This window comes from Gouania willdenowi, chromosome 1, assembly GCF_900634775.1.
Source record: "Gouania willdenowi chromosome 1, fGouWil2.1, whole genome shotgun sequence".
Taxonomy (NCBI): Eukaryota; Metazoa; Chordata; class Actinopteri; order Blenniiformes; family Gobiesocidae; genus Gouania; species Gouania willdenowi.
In genome coordinates, this window is record NC_041044.1 from 31,628,165 (window position 1) to 31,646,197 (window position 18,033).

General features: G+C 42.4%; 1 protein-coding gene across 3 annotated transcripts; it reads left to right on the top strand.

Moving 5' to 3' along the window:
- Positions 1-5,525: 5,525 nt before the first annotated feature.
- On the top strand, positions 5,526-16,657 carry samd1b (sterile alpha motif domain containing 1b). Of its 3 annotated transcripts, none has more exons than XR_003674298.1 (7): positions 5,526-6,710; positions 8,930-9,197; positions 11,529-11,659; positions 11,983-12,031; positions 12,121-12,140; positions 14,784-14,898; positions 15,099-15,235. XR_003674298.1 is itself a non-coding variant. In XM_028450242.1 (7 exons), exons 1-7 carry the CDS (start codon positions 5,787-5,789, stop codon positions 15,240-15,242), a joined length of 1,743 nt encoding a protein of 580 aa, XP_028306043.1. In that variant the 5' UTR covers positions 5,526-5,786; the 3' UTR covers positions 15,243-16,657. The 3 variants fall into 3 exon arrangements, 2 of the variants coding, with proteins under 2 accessions (XP_028306043.1, XP_028306051.1); XM_028450242.1 differs by having other exon boundaries at positions 12,121-12,232; positions 15,099-16,657; XM_028450250.1 differs by lacking the exon at positions 15,099-15,235 and having other exon boundaries at positions 12,121-12,236; positions 14,784-14,847.
- Positions 16,658-18,033: the final 1,376 nt, after the last annotated feature.

Sequence of the window (18,033 nt, forward strand, 5' to 3'; positions counted from 1 at the left end):
GAAATCCCAGTCACGTGCCCATGTGCACTTGTGGCTTCAAATTTCTTCGTCTTTCATTTCACCCGCCTTTTGATCTTTGCCATTGTCAAGGGAATCAGACCCTCTGTGTATGTACTTCAATATCATTGTCCCACCATGAAGCCCAGCGAGTCCTGTGCAAGGTTCATGCTGAAAAGATTTTCAGATTTGGAAGCGATAACTTGGTAATTAACTTTTTGCATGATGAACAAGAAGAAGATGGAAAAGCACAGTCAGAGTTAGAAAGGTTATTTTACCGTCTGGGTTGAATAGCTTGTCCAACAGTAAAGCATACAAACCAAAAGTATGACACAGGATTAGCGAAACATAAAAAAATTGAATTCAGACACATTTTTTGTGAAAAGGACAAAAGAAAAAACAAGATTAGTTTGTTTCGTAACTCCTTTCTTAACAAGTGACCAATTAAATGCATGAGCACTTAAGTAATCCCTATAAAATGCCTGCCCTAACACACCTCCATAAAATCGTAATCTTGAAAAATATTTACTTTTTTCCTGAAGATTGTGTCTAATCTCAAAATGGGAACTTGTTGGAAATGAAAGGCCAGACAGTTAAAATAAGGAGTAGAATAGTAGTCACTGTTAAAACACAAACAGAAATACTGTATTGGGGTATCTCAGGCTACAACTTAGCTCTTTTTAGACATTTCATTCCACATTTTTGGCTATTAAAAGGAAAATAATGACAAGACTAAAAAGGAATGTTTGCAGGTGGCTTCCATTCACTGGTGGGTTTGTTTGTGGTCTTTTAAAGACTTTGACCATACAGGCATTTATGGTTCTTGGTATGGTTCGGGACAAAGCATTGATATCATCTGTATTTGAAAGCAAGGAACATGCTGACCAAATTGAGATCTAAAAAGAAGAGCACATAAATATCTGGACCATTGTAAAAATTTGCTGGTAGCACTTTCGGTGTTGTTTTTGAATTTTACGAATTTGACATCTCAGCCTTGTCCGTCCTTTCAGGAAAGGATGGACTTGTCTCACCTTTGTATGCAAACAACATATTGCTGGAATTAGACCTTTTCAGATCTTCTTGACAAATGTCTGGAAAGTGACTGAGCTTCCTTTGTTCTTTTCTTTTTTACATCAAAGAGTATTTTGGAATGCACGGACACAGAAGCCGACCTGTTGTTTTCAAGTCGGAGTTATCGATCACAACACTACTATCATAACTAATCACCATTTTCCTCCACATTTTATGTTCTTCAGGATCTGGTCTTTTGGTAGGGAAACATATACAAAAGCAAACACGTGCATCTTTCAACATCGTAATTACAAGCATGTACGTTGCATTTTTTACTGATTTCATTTTCCCAAGTGCATCGGTGCCATTTCCTCAGTCCTTAATGTGGACAGGCCATATTAACTTAAGACGCTTTAGGTATTAAGAATAGCTTCACAGAGAGAGTAGTTTAGTTTGCGTGACTTTTGACCAAAAATTCTGCCGCATGTGTAGTTACAATGTCAATTCAGTCGATTGCTGAAACAAGTTTTAAATAATGAGCACTGTAAGAATTGCTTGTTGAGAATCCATGCATTTCATATCAGTGACATCAAAGTACTGAATCCTGAGTACAATGTGACTCATTGTCTATATTTATTTACCATCACTCTCATATGTGCTTATTCCCCACTACTGCAGTCTGCAAATTTGATTTAAAGAGTAACTAAACCCCAAAATCCCTTTTTTTTCTGCTGAATACAAATGTATCTGGGTATGAAGTAGTGCTGTTGATTGATCCTGGTCCAACGCTCAACATTTTAGTCAAAGTGTTTCAATTTGGCATATTTTGTTGTATAATTTCAGTGAGTGCCCTCTATGGGTTGAAACCAGGCTATTACAATTGGTTTTTGCTATTGGCTGAGAACAAGATCATGTGACATTTTGGACCATCTTGCGTCACAAACAAGCACTGTTAGCCCCGCCCCTTTTTATAAAAACTAACACCTGTGGGCTCTACAATCTGTGATGAGTAGGTTGGATTGAGAGAATAACTATATTGAGTAATGAGTAGCTAGTTAACATAGCATAGATTGTTCATTGGAGATTTTATAGTATAGACTGGGCATATCTAAAGCGCTCCAGGAACCCCGCCCATAATAAAGGCATTTTTTTGAATTTCCCTCCTAGTGGCAGGTCAAGAGAAAGCAGGGGTTTAAGGACTATGAGGCTTCCAAGCACAGAATCACCAAAAGTACCAATGGTCTTTAAAGCTGTGGTGGAGAACACAAAAGAAAAAAAAAACAGATTCTCAAGTAAAAAGGTGAGTTTTGCAAACCCCCCCCCCCCAAAAAAAAAAAACCACATCCCTGATATTAGCCATTAGTAGGCTGGCAGGCAGTAGAGTTGTCATTCGATGTCATTGAATCAATGACCATCCAACAGACTTGGTCACAATCACTTCTTTGAACAGTCAAACAGCAGCCATTCATTTAAAAAAGTGACTGAAGATTGTCACTAAAAATCCCCCCAAATGAGAGAGCCTATAAAATATCTTAGACACAGCTTCCTCTTTAAAACACTAATTAATACGCTCTTGTGTTATGCTTTTTTTATGTCATGTTTTTACTGTTAGATCATAAGAGCCAGGACCTTTTGCATGTAAATGGGACTCAGGAGGGCTTAACTGGGACCAAAGGGTTCATTGCTTTCCAACTTGACTCACCATTGGAGCCCTTTGCATTATTTCTACTTCACGCTCATTCCAAGATATTAAAATGTTATATTTACAATAAAAAATTAACAGCGGGCCATTGTGGAAACTGTTTTAAGCTTATTGTTCTCATTTCTTGATTATTTTCCATCTGCTGTACTTTTTTTCTACGTCTGTGTCGCCTCAGCGATAAAATATTTAAAAGTTCTAAAATAATACTATTGCGTGTCTCCTTGATGTTTTTGCAGTGATACAACTAATGGCAGGCACAATGTTAGTGCATATGTCGCACTTTTCAAGTAAAAGAGAGGCCCATGTTATCATTATAACCCCTGTCACACACATATCACACAAACACACACATGCTCCGTAAAGGGAAGAGTGACGTAAAAACACGAAGTGTAATATTTTGCAACATGAATATCATTCCAATAAAGTTTGACTTGTAAAGTTCTGACTGCTGACGTGTGTTTATTAGATGCCATTTGTATGACAGAAATCTATTAAAAAAGGTGTTTGTCTTTTTCCTTATTTAAGCTATCATTTCTTATTTCATAATTTACACGATTAGGTAAAAATGCATACAACGCAAGTTGGCATATATTCCTCATTCTAAATTCCCTTAAAGTATCCCCCATTCACAACCACCTTCCTCTCCTCGGCCATATATAAATGTGCTGGTCATGTAATTAGAATATAATGAAAAAGTTGATTTAGTTCAGTAATTCCATTAAAAAAGTGAAACTTGTATAACGTATACATTCATTTCACACAGACTGACATATTTCAAGTGTTTATTTATTTTAATGTTGATGATTATACCTGACAACTAATTAAAACCCCAAATTAAGTATCTCAGAAAATTAGAATATTGTGGAGAGGTTCAATATTGAAGACACCTGGTGTACCCAAAGGCCTTTAAATGGTGTCTCAGTCTAGTTCTGTAGGTTGCACAATCATGGGGAAGACTGCTGACCTGACGGTTGTCCAAAAGACGACCAATGACACCTTGCACAGGGAGGGCAAGACACAAAAGGGGAGGAAAAGATGTGGTAGAATTTTTTTTTACAAGTAATAGGGATAACCACGTCTTGGAGAGGATTGTGAAACAAAACTCATTCAAAAATGTGGGGGAGATTCTCAAAGAGTGGACTGCAGCTGGAGTCAGAGCTTCAAGAACCACCACGCACAGACGTATGCAAGACATGGGTTTCAGCTGTCGCATTCCTTGTGTCAAGCCACTCTTGAACCAGAGACAGCGTCAGAAGCGTCTCGACTGGGCTAAAGACAAAAAGGGCTGGACTGCTGCTGAGTGGTCCAAAGTTATGTTCTCTGATGAAAGTAAATTTTGCATGTCCTTTGGAAATCAATGTCCCAGAGTCTGGAGGAAGAGAGGAGAGGCACAGAATTCACATTGCTTGAGGTCAAGTGTAAAGTTTCCACAGTCAGTGATGGTTTGGGGTGCTATGTCATGTGCTGGTGTTGGTCCACTGTGTTTCCGTAGGTCCAAGGTCAACGTAGCCGTCTACCAGGAAGTTTTAGAGCACTTCATGCTTCCTGCTGCTGACCAACTTTATGGAGATGCAGATTTAATTTTCCAACAGGACTTGGCACCTGCACACAGTGCCAAAGCTACCACTACCTGGTTTAAGGACCATGGTATCCCTGTTCTTGATTGGCCAGCAAACTCACCCGACATTAACTCCATAGAAAATCTATGGGGTATTGTGAAGAGGAAGATGCAAGACGCCAGACCCAACAATGCAGAAGAGCTGATGGCCACTATCAGAGCAACCTGGGCTCTCATAACACCTGAGTAGTGCCACAGACCGATTGACTCCATGCCACGCCGCATTGCTGCAGTAATTCAGCAAAACAAGCCCCAAATGTATTGAGTGCTGCACATGCTCATACTTTTCAAATTATTGGACTAAAATTACATTTGGGTTTTTTTGGTCAGAAAACTATCACAAAGACTAAATTAAGAATCGCCGTCAATGTTGAATTAGTAGTTTAAGTTTAGGTGTAATTGCATAAAATAGGCCTCAAATTGTTGCATCATAATGCATACTCTCAAGTTGGTTCACGACTCGGGCTGGGAGATTTGGACCAAACCTCATATCTCGATTTTTTTCTCAAAATTTCAATTATACGATATAAAACTTGATTTTTTTTTTTTTTCAAATGGATTCTGACCAGAAAGACAATTCGGGCTTAAATTTGCTAATGCAAAATGCCACACAGCAACATTTTTTGACAAACAGCTGCACAATATGTGTCACTTTAGTCTTTTTCTCAGGGAGAGCATGGAGTGAGTTCTGTAGTGTGGCTTGTTTAGGACACACTCAGAAACCCATCTTTTCATGCTGTTCTGAGAAGTTATGAAAGCAGTGACTTCTAAAACAAGTGTTTTAATACAAAATAAGATATGAAATAAAAATATATTGATACAGGCGATATTGTAATTTTCTATATCACCAAAATAGAAAACTCAATAAATCTTGAAACTTGATATATTGCCCCAGCCTATACTTGTGACACTGAAAACATTGTTGTGACCCAAGATGGTTCTCAACGAGGGCTGGGCGATATGGACCACAACTCATATCTCGCTATTTTTTTTCAAAATGGCGAAATACAATATAAATCTTTATAATTTTTATGCCAAATGAAGTCTGACCAGAAAAAACAATTCAGGATTAAATTTGCTGGTGCAAAATTCCACACAAGCCCATTTATTAACAGTTGCACAATATTCCAAAAAGAAAACTAAAAATATCTTTGAATCTCGATATATTGCCCAGCTCTCCTCACGTTGCGCCTTTTCTGTGTCACGGCACCGGTTGGGACCGTTTACACCGAGTGAGAACCGGATTAGCAGCACAGAACAAAGAGTGCAGGTCATCCGCGTCTGGAGCCATTTCCACCTTAAATGTAGTTTTGCGTCTGGGGTGGAGGCGAGGCGCCATCTTCGGACCACCTTAAGCGCATATTCTGGCTCCGCGGCTTGGCTTCCGTCCTCACTCCAGCCGGGCTCTATGTACTTTGGTCTGGACCCAGAACCTGAACCAACACCGGAAAGGAAACGATGCCTGAGCCCAACAAGTACCGAGAGTGGATCCTTGAGACTATCGACTCCCTCCGCTCCAGAAAAGCCCGCCCGGATCTGGAGAGGATTTGCCGAATGTTGCGGAGACGGCACGGGTCAGACCCGGACCGAACCAGGAAAGAACTGGAAAAACTGATCCAGGAGCAGACGGTGCTCAAAGTGAGCTACAAAGGCTCCATCTCATACAGGAATGCAGCGAAGGTGCAGAGGAAAGGTAGAAAGACGGGCGAGTTGAAGGCAACCAACCCGAGCAGCAGCAACAGCAACAACAACAGCAGCAACGGCGACAGTGCGCACAGCTTCACCGACCCGGAGGAGGGAGGAAACCCGGATCCTGAACCCCGCAATGGAAACGCTGCTGTCATGGCCTGGAAAGAAGAAAAAGCAAGTGCAACGAAAGAAGGAGACAAGGGACCGCACGGAGCCGCAGGCTGCCCCCCTCCAGAGTCGGCCCACAGCCCCGGTGCGCACCACAGCATGGATGCGCCCAGTGTCCCGGGGGCTCACAGTCACACCCGGAGAAAAACTTGTATAAGAAGCGCATCTGTCCTGCACAGGCAGAAGAATCCACCTCTGAATTCCAAACTTAAAGTCGTAGGAGGATTGAACAAAGCTGCGGGGAAGCACGCCAACTCCAACCAGGGGGGGCCCACAGGCAAGCCGCTGGGTTTGAAGGAAATCCTGGGCTACCTGAGCAGCCAAGAGCGGCTCTCGGAGGAGAAACTGACCCGAGGAAACGTGAAAGTGGTGATGGAGAGGGAGGTGGCGAGAGGCCGGCTGCGCAGGACGCGCTGCGGGAACATCACTCTCCCTCTGCGGGGAGCCGAGCTGGACGAGCTGCGGGATTCATCCAATGATGGAGTGGCCGAGAGCGAAATGCAGTACGAAGAAGATGGTTCAAAGGTGGGCAACGTTAACTTATTATTTCCAACATAGTCCCGCGTACAGGGCGGTGAGGAGGCGATACGTTAATGTTGATGTGGAACAAAAGCCCAACAGGAGCTGCTTCGTCTGTATCTGTCTGTGCGCTAAAGTCTTTCACATGTGGGGTCGTGTGTGTTTTTGTGTGACGATGTGTGTTTACTCTTTGTGTTATCTACCGTGCGTGTCTCAAAGGTGCGGGTTTAGGTTTGGGCTCGTGGCGGCGGCGCGCCCCACAAAGAGCGTCTCCGCACGGAGCGTGCACGCACCAAATGCCTCTGGTTCAGTCCGTCATCTCCCGCTGTTTTCATAAGCATCAATCTGTTGGATCTGTTTCAATACTTTAGCAGAGGGAGGATTGTCTTTAAACCTGCCTTTCTCTGTCCAGTCGTCTGTGTCAAACTCAAGGCCCGCGGTCCAAACTTGGCCCGCCAAAGCTCCAGATACAGACCGCAGAACTATACAGATCTAGTTAAATTCAATGATCGTCATCAAACATTCTTATGTTTTTCAGTTTCACGTTGGCTGAGTTATTGGGTTATTGTGGCTTTGTAAAGCATCTTTTAGCTATATAAAACTGACATTATTATTATTATTATTATTATTATTATTATTATTATTATTATTTGTCATTTTATCTGTCCCACTTTGGAACAAATATCCTTTTTCCATTTGCAGCAGCCAAATATCACCACAACGAGCCACTTCATAATGACTTTTTTTTTCCTTCGAATGACTGAGATAATGATATTCCACCTAAGAAATCAAAAAATACCCATAAGTTAAATGAGAAAAAATTGTAAATACTCCTCAATATATATTAAACCTGACTTTTTTGTTGTGCATACAGTATATCTATGTGTTTGTGTTATACCATGATCAAGCAACACTTTTTTTGTTATTTTAAAGCTGGCTGTATCTTGGACAGCTGTTTATCACATTTTAGCCATTTAGCCTTATACTATTCTGAACCTTAGATGAATATATTATTATTATTATTATTATTATTATTATTATTATTATTATTAATATTATATTTTATTTGCTAGATTTATTTTTATTTAATCTTTTTTTTGTCTAACCAGCAATGCCTATATAATACAAAAAAAGCTTTTCCCATAGTGTCTTAGTCTAGAACAGGGGTTCCCGAACCTTTCGTGTCTTGTGTACCCCTTGAGCCTTTTTGTCAAACGATGAGTACCCCCTCACTCATACATGTCCATGCTTCTCCAAAAGTAGAACTGAATATTCAACGCAAGTCATTTTATTTCATCTTCTTAAATTTAACAATTAATATTCAGGCTTTATCTTGTTATTTAACTCAAAACATAAAATTATGTTGCCTTCAAGACAATGAAATAATAAATATAATAATTAACATTATGTTGTTATTAAAGAAAAATAAAAAAGTTGAAATACAAAAGTTGAAATAAAAATATAAATAAATATATACAAAACAAATAATTATATATAACTTTTATGACATTTACTAGAAAAGGAGCTTCTTTGAATATGTCCCCTTTAAACAAGTATTTAAACATTAAAAACAAGTCATAGCCCACACGCACCATTTTACTGACAGACTTATGAAATGATTAGTATTTTTTTTATTATTTTTTATTATCTTGAATATAATTTCTTAATTTTTTCACGTAACCCCTGCAATGTGCTCACGTACCCCTAGGGGTACGCGTACCCCTGGTTGGGAAACACTGGTCTAGAAGGCAGCCGCAGTTACCAGTTTCAGACAAACAATGAGCAGCCATACACAGAATACATCATTTTATATTTTTATTTGTTTATTTGTTTTTTAAGATTTAAATTATTGAAAGTTCTCTGCTCCGATTTCTGAAACTCCTTTGTCTCTTCAATGCAAACTCCAGTCGTCTTTAAACTCCTTTCACCTCATCCATAAACCATCTCTGCCCTCCTTTTTTTTTTTTTTACATTCACAACTCCATCTGCAATGTTTTTTCTCTCCTCTGCACATGACCAAACCCCTAAAAAAGGTATCATCTCTGAACTTATTTGTTATCCGAACAAATAGCCAAATAAAAATATGTCCATGTTAAAAATTATTTAAAGTTATACTTTAAAATGAAAACCAGGTTTATTAAGGATAACTGTTTTGCTGAAGTGACAATGTGTGCTCATTTTGTTCCATTAAAAACTTTTTTTCTTCTCTAAATCTGATTTTACAGTCCTCGTCACCCTCTCGATATGAAACCGGGCTGATTGAAACAAGCAGTGAAGAAGAAGGAGAAGAAGAAGAAGAAGAAGAAGAAGAAGAAGAAGAAGAAGGGAACAAAGAAGAGGAGGAGAACTCCCAGAGTTCTGATGAGGAGAGAAGACTTTCCCTGGTGGCCATGACAACCGAACGCGGTCTCATTTACAAATCCTCAGTAGACGCAGAGATCCAGACTGCATTAAAGGCGTCGAATCCCCAGCAGCAGCATCAGGGCTGCAAAGGTGTGTTAAGAAATGCTAAGAAGACTAATAATAAAGAAACTTCCATGGTCATTATCACTGACACTGACTGTAGCAGAGTTTTCAAATGTATTTATTTTAGATGATTGTAGTTAAAACATTAGCAAAATGCTTAGTTTAGTTTCGACACAGCGTTAAGTTGTAAATAAAAGCAAATAAAGGCATTCTCATTTGAATAATTTAGGCTGTGTTTGAAATTTCCAACTAGTATACTACACACTACAGGTGTATATATTGTCTACTATACTATTAGTATGATTAGGAGGATTAGGATGATGAGCATTCCCACTGAAGTATACTTCCAAGTTTCCCAAGATGCATTTCAAACCTACAACGACCAAAACCTGAAGCACACTGAGGCTAAATAGCTCTGTTGATTTTGCACCTTTGAAAGTTCTGAAAGCATCTTAAGCGAGAAAGTGACCAAGTAGAATAGAATATCAACATGTGGTCATTTGAGTCATAAAACTCACGGAAAACACGTTTCATGCCAACATTACAGAGATTTTCGGAGACCTGCCATTGTGCTACTGACTAAACTTATGGTTAATTTCAAAACAAGAGCCCTATTTACAAAAAGGTGAAAAAACGACAACAAGAGAAGCTTTTGTTTTGAAAAGGGGCTTTTTAACTTTTAGCTTGAAGTCGGTCGCAGGACGATTTTACGTTCTGCTTGCAATGCATCATGTGGCGATTGAGTATGAGTAGTGTGCCCAACTTGCATTCTTAGAAAATGTCCCGATATTTAAAAACTAATGGAAGACAAGAAGAGATGCTTTTGTTTTGAAATGGGGATGTTTGACTTTTAGCTTGAAGACGGTCGTAATCTGGGTATTACTCGCACACTTAATCTTTTTATACTAATTGGTAAGAACTACATACATCGCACAGGATTAGTTTTACCTAGGGACCACATGCGATTTGTTATAATTGCGAAGAATGTCTGTGAGGTCCTGTGATAATACTAATCCAATGTGATTTGGCCTGTCTGTGATTTGAACAGAAATGGGCGGGATCTGATGAGTGATTACACGTTGTTTTGTTTCCGGGACGCATGTTTATTTATTTTTTATTAATTTTAAGGTTACTTCTCGCGTCCAGTGCCTACTTTGCTTCTTTGCGCCTGCAATGTTGAAAACAATGTGAGCGAATGTTATGCAATACGCAGCGCGTTGACATCATATCCGGGAGATGTCCGTAAATTTCAGCAAAATCTCAGGCTTGGGTTATCCCGTGCAAATGCGGCACATAAAAAGCAGACGTTGAGGGGTCATTTATTTATTACATGGGGTCCCCAGGTAATACCTATCCCATGCGAATGGGGCTTTAGTATGAGTAGTACGCTAAAATGCAATTTCGAACACAGCCACAAATTGTTAGTGTCGTCAGGCTGCAACACACCTGTGTGTGATGAGCAGCTCGTTAGAACCAATAACATTCAGGTGTTTTGATTCAGGGAGACATGCATGATAGTAAATCCAGGACCAGGAATAATTAACCCTGGTTTTAGTCTTACTTTTAAAGAAAATGGAAAGTGTCTATTTGTACGGTTGCCATATGGATAAACCCCAGTGCTATTGGTACGGTTACCAATGTACAAGTACGTAGCGTCTTAGGGTTACAGTTCCGGTTAGGGTTAGAATTAGGTTTAGGGTTAGATTCAGGGTTAAGGTTAGGTTATAACCCTAACAATTTTTAGGGTTAGATTTAGGTTGAGGTTTAGTCTTAGTCACGCGACTTAAACTGGCCACCGACTGACCTACCACTTGACCTAAACTGGCCAAACAGGGGCGCTGCGTACGGATAGAATGTCGGTATATTGATACGGCAACCGTACGGATAGCCACTGCCAAGACAATGCATGGACTTTACAACAAAAGTTACATTTCTATCTAGGTATTCCCACCAATAACTGGTGAAGTAAAACTGGGAAATCTGTGTCATTCACATCATCTGTCAGCAGTCAGGGTAATATGAGTTTGTGCTATGTGTAAAAAGCATGAAATGCGTCACAACTGCAATGTTTAAATTTTGACAAATGATGTAATGTCATGGCAAAGGTGAAGCTCAGGCAACAGAGAGGTGATTTGATACCATCTTGTTGTCTTATGTTGTTAAAGGAAGAATTTTCTAAGCTTTAAATGTTAACACGTGGTTTAAGAAATGCTATATTTCAGCACATGCACCTGTGCCAAAAACACACACGCACACACACGCAGATTGTATCACAGCTATTGAACTACAAAATGTTCTTTTCTGTACGTGTTTTAATTTTTCTTTTAGTAAATGTTTTTTGTTTTGTTTTTTTTTTAGTGACGTCCTCCATTGATTTTCACTTAAAGACAAAGTGGTCACCGACTGAGGAAGCCCTTAGCTCCCAAGCTAACGGTAAACGGATGAAGGTAAAAGCTGACGGCACAGAGCAGCGGCAGACAGAGATACGAGTAAGTGCAAACGTATAATGTCAAAAAAAGCATGAATGAATATTATTATGACACATTAACAGAGGTGGACAAAGTACAGAATTTAATTACTGAAGTGGAAGGACGGATACGCCCTATCAGAAATTGTTATTCTTGAGTAATGCATTATGGGCTCCGAAAATATATCCGACCTTCACCTGCCTCCTCTCATCTGCTTTGTTCCCTGATTGATCAACTCTTTAGGGTTCATGTGCTGCTGTGCAGGAGGCTGGATGCAGCAAGGTCATGGCTTCATTCATCGTGTTTTTGTCATTTCTTTCTCCTGATCTTTCTTCCCTCCACAGGATCAGAGACACTTTGAGAGAATGAAGCTCTCCTCCACAGGCTGTGACAGTGAGTCCTGTGTTCACCCATTGTCTCTCAGTATGTAAAGTTCTGTGTGTTCAGCAGTTGGATCACACTTTTTCTAATTTTCTTCACAGGTATGGAGTGTACGACAGAGGTCAGTGTGTCGTCCTGCTTACTCACGCCCACCGCCTCCCCACGAGACTCCAGCCTTTCTGAGGAGCAAGGGTTTGGTGTTGTCAGTACAGAGTAGGTACATTTCATGGACACAAAGACAAGAATATACTAGCAAACTTAAAGGTCCAGTATTATGCTATTTTTCACCCATCTCCACTTGTTCTAAGAACCCCAACAGCATAGTGTTTGAGGTTTATTTTCCCAAACTCTCATGTTTTCTGGAGTTTTACCTCTCTGAAAAGTCCCTTTCATGACCGCTCCTAAAAACAGGCTGTTCTCTTTCGTAACATTCAGTGTCTCACTATGGGATATACAGTATGTCTCCACGTCATATCTCAGAAGCCCTATCTCATTACACCAATCCTGATTTGCTAGTGAAATGTATTAATCCGCCACATGTAGTCCTGCCTACTATAAGTAGAGTGGGCGGGGAATACAGCATCATTCAAAAACCTCTTCTCACTTAGAGCTATCTCGCGTCGCAGCATCTTAACTGTCCACAGGTGGACCCTTTCTGGACTCCGTCGTCGGAGGCTGCTGTCGATATCTTTTTCCTCTGTTTTCGACCACACCAGGTCGACCAGTGTTTTCCCTGCCTCCACGCTCGGTATAACACTGCTTCGATGCCCTGCACGGCGGTCGAGGGCCGGCCGCTGACACACCTGTTTTCGGCTCGGCTCATCGTTTCACTCGACACCACACCACGGCTGTTGAGCGCTGGACGCAAGACACCAGTTGGCGGCTTGGTTACGACACCGCCCCCGCCACCCCACGCGGTCAGCAGGCGCTGGGTGTCAGCCCTCTGTTAGCTTAGCAGCTAGGAGCCACGTGCCCGCGCTAGCTAACCACTTCTTCCTGCTTGCACACCAGCACAGAGGAGAAGATGGAGGGCAAGGCCCCACACACCAGGGGATCTGGAGGCTATGACGTGGAGGCGTATATCCCGTAGTGAGACATCTCACTCATATTACTCAGAGAACCAGGGTTATGCAAATAACCTATAGTTTTTGGGGCCTTCTTGCATATGCATGAGTAGGCGTGTCTGTAGACGTCGACTCCACGTCTCGCTCTTAGAGAGGGTGTGGATTGCATTAATATTATAATGCATCTGTGCTTGGTGTGTGCGATTCCAACAGCTGATTACCATAGCGTTTGACTTTTGCTATCCACACACATTGCAGTTAAACACATGGCTATTTAAGCAGCTAGTGTGATTGTGAGTCCAACATATGCTGCTTTAGGGTGTGTTTATCACAGCACAAGCAGCAGCAGCAGCAGCAGCAGAATAAATCATTAGCAGTTTAAAACACTCACCAGAATTGCTAAGTCACTTCCTTGTCCTCCTAACCTCTTTTGCCCACAGCAATAGTCCATTTAAGATGATGGTGCATTGCTTTGTCCTACCACTGTCTCGCATTGGGTCACAAACACGTCAGATCATCAGATAAAAACGATATATGGCAAGTGAAACAGATTGTGAGCACTCACGTTGCGCTTCGGAATATCTATATACTGAAGGTAAAGATATTAACTGTGGATAAACTGCAGTGACGATGCCCTGCCTTTGCTATGTTTGTATTACCTGAGGTAGTTTGAGAGGGAGAAGCTCACATTCTTTTGTAGGGAGGAGGAGGGAGGATTGTTAGGAGGAGGAGGTTCCCCTTATGAGTCATAAGGGGGCAAAACTCCAACTTGCCCATTTGGAGGTCACTTTTGAATGTGGAATAGCAAGGGAGGGAGGAAACAGAACTTTTTCAACTTTGAGCCTCTAAATGAGGCTAAAAGAATTGATATCACTATAGCGAAACCATTATAAAGTGAATTTTTCACAACACTGCCCCTTTAAGTTAAAATCTAACTCATAATGCTGCGTTCACACCGGATGCATCACGAAATGTCCGTACGTCCAGATTACATACAAAGTCAATGGATAGATGCGTCCCAGATGCGAAATCTTTTCTGTGCGGCAGTGCAGTCCGATTCGCACGTCAAGTGCGTTTGCCATGCGAGCGCGCTCCCGATTTTATGCATATCCACACATTCGCAAGAGTTGAAAATATTGAACTCCTGCGACTGTTTCTCATGACAAAAGCCAATCAGAGTCCGGCCGTAAACAAAGACACCAGTCTGTTCACCCATTCAACCATGGAGTAGAAGCTGTGTGTGACCACCTGGAGCTGTATGACACAACCTTTATAACCAGGACCAGACTAGAAAGGATTAGGCGAGGAGGAGAATCAGTGAGAGGTGGTAGAAGCAGGTAAAAGTTCTCTCTGTAGCAGTGAGCTAGGATAGCATTAGCTGCTAATCACACTGGCTTTTTTCACTGGTGGTTTATGTTTATGAGAGGAGAAAAAGAAGCGCAGCTCCTCGCTTCAGCAGGCAGTGAAACTCACCCAGTTGGATGTGTCGCTGGTGGGCGGGCTTCTCTTCAGACGTGGGTATGAAGCCAATGGGGACATTTTTATTATCCTGTGGACCCTGCGGTACGTTTCGCACGGCAGATGTATCCGGTGCCGCAGAAGACGCATTCGGTGTGAATGCAGCAAGAAAACCTTTTTTTTTTCATCTTTTATTTGGAACACTTATTTAACCCGAGAGTTTTCTTTTCTTTTATTTTTAGCCTCCTGACGTCTGAAGGAGCCATTGGGAGTCCAAAAGATTGGACAGTATCAGACGTGGTCCGTTATTTCACTGCAGCTGGATACCCCGAGCAGGCTGTGGCATTCAGGACCCAGGTGAGCCTTTCATTCCCTTTGAAAGATGCTGCAACATGCAAGCAACATTTAATATAAGTAAAGTAGGCATGGTTTTATGAAGTGGCCATTAAGAACAAACCCAGCTATGTTCTTTTAAAACTAGCCTCAAGTCTTCTGCTTTCCTAAACCCGCCAAATATCGGTTAAAAAATAAACTTCACTCTCTTCTCTCTTCATTAGGAAATTGACGGCAAGTCCCTCCTCCTCATGCAGCGTAACGACGTCTTGACTGGCTTGTCCATCAAACTCGGCCCCGCCCTCAAGATTTTCGAGAGTCACGTGAAAGTCCTGCAGAAAACACACTTTGAGGATGAGGACTGCTAACAGCAGACACACAAGATGCACACAGTAAAAAATAAACTGGCTGAACGACGTGGAATATAATTCACCTTCTATCCCACCACACAAAAAAACACACACAGACCAACTGAGACTTTTTCCAAAGGAGAGCACCAATTTTGGATCATTCCTTATGACACAAGTTCTATTTCATAACATTCGTTTCGATGTCTCACTATACGATATATACGCCTCCGCGTCATATCTCAGAAGCCCAGTGTCATTATGCCAATCCTGATTGGCTGGTGAAATGTATTAATCCGCTGCAGGTTGTCCCTCCTACTATAAGTAGAGGGGGTGGAGAATACAGTGCCATTCAAAAACCTTTTCTCACTCAGAGGGTCCAGGGAGCCTTTTCACAGGAGAACATTTTTAGGACTCCCGCATGATCATCACGCAAATTAAACACAATTCACTGTCATTGGTACCCCTAAATGCCATGAGAATCATCTATTCTTTGAATGTTTAAACCTCTATCCTCCAACAATGTTTACAAACTATTTCCAAAAAATTAATAATCAAAAATAATTTTTCAGGTAAATGGTAAAAATTGGCAGTTCTCTTTCATAATACTCGTTCGATGCACGCCCCTGCTGGCAGCCCTCAGAAGCACAATCTCATTACGTTAATCCTGATTGACTAAGCTAAGTTTGTCTGGACAGGACTCCTACCTCCTTCTGCACGGTGTCGCGACGGGAGAGGACACAGGGACCTTCGTGGATGCCGCTGCGAGGCCTGTTACCAGCTAGTGCACCCAGCTCAACTTGGCCGCTGGCCCTCCACCCGAGGAAAACGTCCTTGAACTGGACTGTGGGGACAATGAAGATGCCGCCTCTGAACTCCTCATATCAGAGGACAAAAAAGAGGATGACATCTTTGTTACTCCGGCTTGGGCTGCAAAGACTGCTGCCTTCGTTGCCTCTCCAGAGGAAGATGAGAGGAGCAAACCAGCTCTCCTCTCCACGTGCTGCTGCCCTACTGGCCATCCCCTAACCCACAGTTATAACTGAGACCACCCAGCACCCCTGGTCGAGGGAAAGAGGTTTTGACGATGGAGAGCCTGGGTCTGCTATGTATGTCTCCAATGGGAGCCACTTTTCGCAGCACACCTGCTTCCGCAGCTGTCTGCCGTGTCCCCTTGGAAAACGAGCCTGCCAGCCAAGTCTGACCATCTGATCAAGAAGGGCGATATCTTAGATATCCTTGTGGTTCCGGAGGGGATCTTTGGCTTCACGCTGGCATCCTTGCAGCGACTGTGTAAGGCAAATGAAAAGGACGATGAGGCTTTGCGCCTCTGTCTCCCCGAAAGTCCTCGGCTGCTCAAGGCTCACAGTTTAAAGCACCAAAACTGTCTGTGCCTCGGCCCGCCCAGCCGTCTCACCACGGGTTCCTCCAGCTGGCCCAAGAATCCTTCGTCGTGCTGTCAGTACACCCGTAGTGCGCTCAGCTCTTCCCGGTTGATGTGAGGATAGTGTTGAAGCCCAACCCGTCCTTTGTGCCGAAGGTGGTGGGCTCATTGTTCTCCCATTGACCTCACGACCTTCTCTGCCTCACAGGGTGAGCAGCGGCCTCATTTGTTGTGTCCGGTGCGTGCGGTGCGCACTTACATCGACATGACCTTCAGGAGGAGCAATCAGCTGTTCGTCTCTTGGGCTCCGCCCCATAAAGGGAAGCCTGTCAGAAAGCAGCACCTGTCGCACTGGGTGGTTGAGGTGATCGCTTTGGCTTATACAAGTCAGGGTCTGCAGCCGCCTGTGGGTTTGCGTGCACACTCGACTCGGGGTTTAGCCAAATCCTGGGCTTTATTCAGGGGAGAGTCTGTTCTGAATGTTTGTGCCTCAGCAAGTTGGTCTTCGCTCCTCACTTTTGTCTGGTTTTACAGAATGGATGGCTCTGCTCCGTGCGTGGCCTGGGCGGTTCTCCTGTCCTGATCAGTGTCCAGTGTTTTCCCTGTGGGCTGGTGTACATGTGATAAGCTTGTCTGCAATACGGGAGCTACCACACCCCATAGTGAGACATCGAACAAGTATTATGAAAGACAACTTTAGGTTATTCACATAACCTCGGTTCTCTGAGTAATATGAGTGAGATGTCTCACCAGACAACCCTTCTTGCTGGGGGAGTGCGAAGAGGTGCTTGTTTTGAATGGCATTGTATACTCTGCACTTGATACTTATGGTAGGTGGGACTACCTGTAGCGAACAAATACACCAGCCAATCAGGATTGCCATAATGAGATTGTGCTTCTGAGGGCTGCCAGCAGGGGCGTGCATCCCATAGGAAGACATCGCACTCACATTACACATTACCAGGGTTGTGTGAATAACCTAAAGGTCTCAAAGTCATAACACACCATATCATATCAAATATTCTCTGAAATTATCAGCAGTCACTTGAGTCTTTTGTTCACCATGCCATATCAACATTATAAGAGACGCTTTTATCCGACTTGCTCAACATCCCACAGTGATGGTCCAGGTTGGATTCGAACCAATGACCTTCAGATTACAAGCCCACTTCCTTAGTAATAACTGAGGGGCAGTAGGGGTTTGACAGCTAAAGAAGCAGAGGGTAACTGGAGGGTTGCAGGTTTGAGTCTGATGTGAGCTGCTACTGTGGGCCCATGAGCAAGGCCCTTGCTCCTCAGGGATGGGTTAAATGCTAAGAAAGAATTTCATGTATGTACTACTATATATGCAAAGGTATAAAGAGTACTGTTATATCCTACTCAAGTAGAAGTACTGTTACTTGATTGAAATTGTCCTCCAGTACAAGT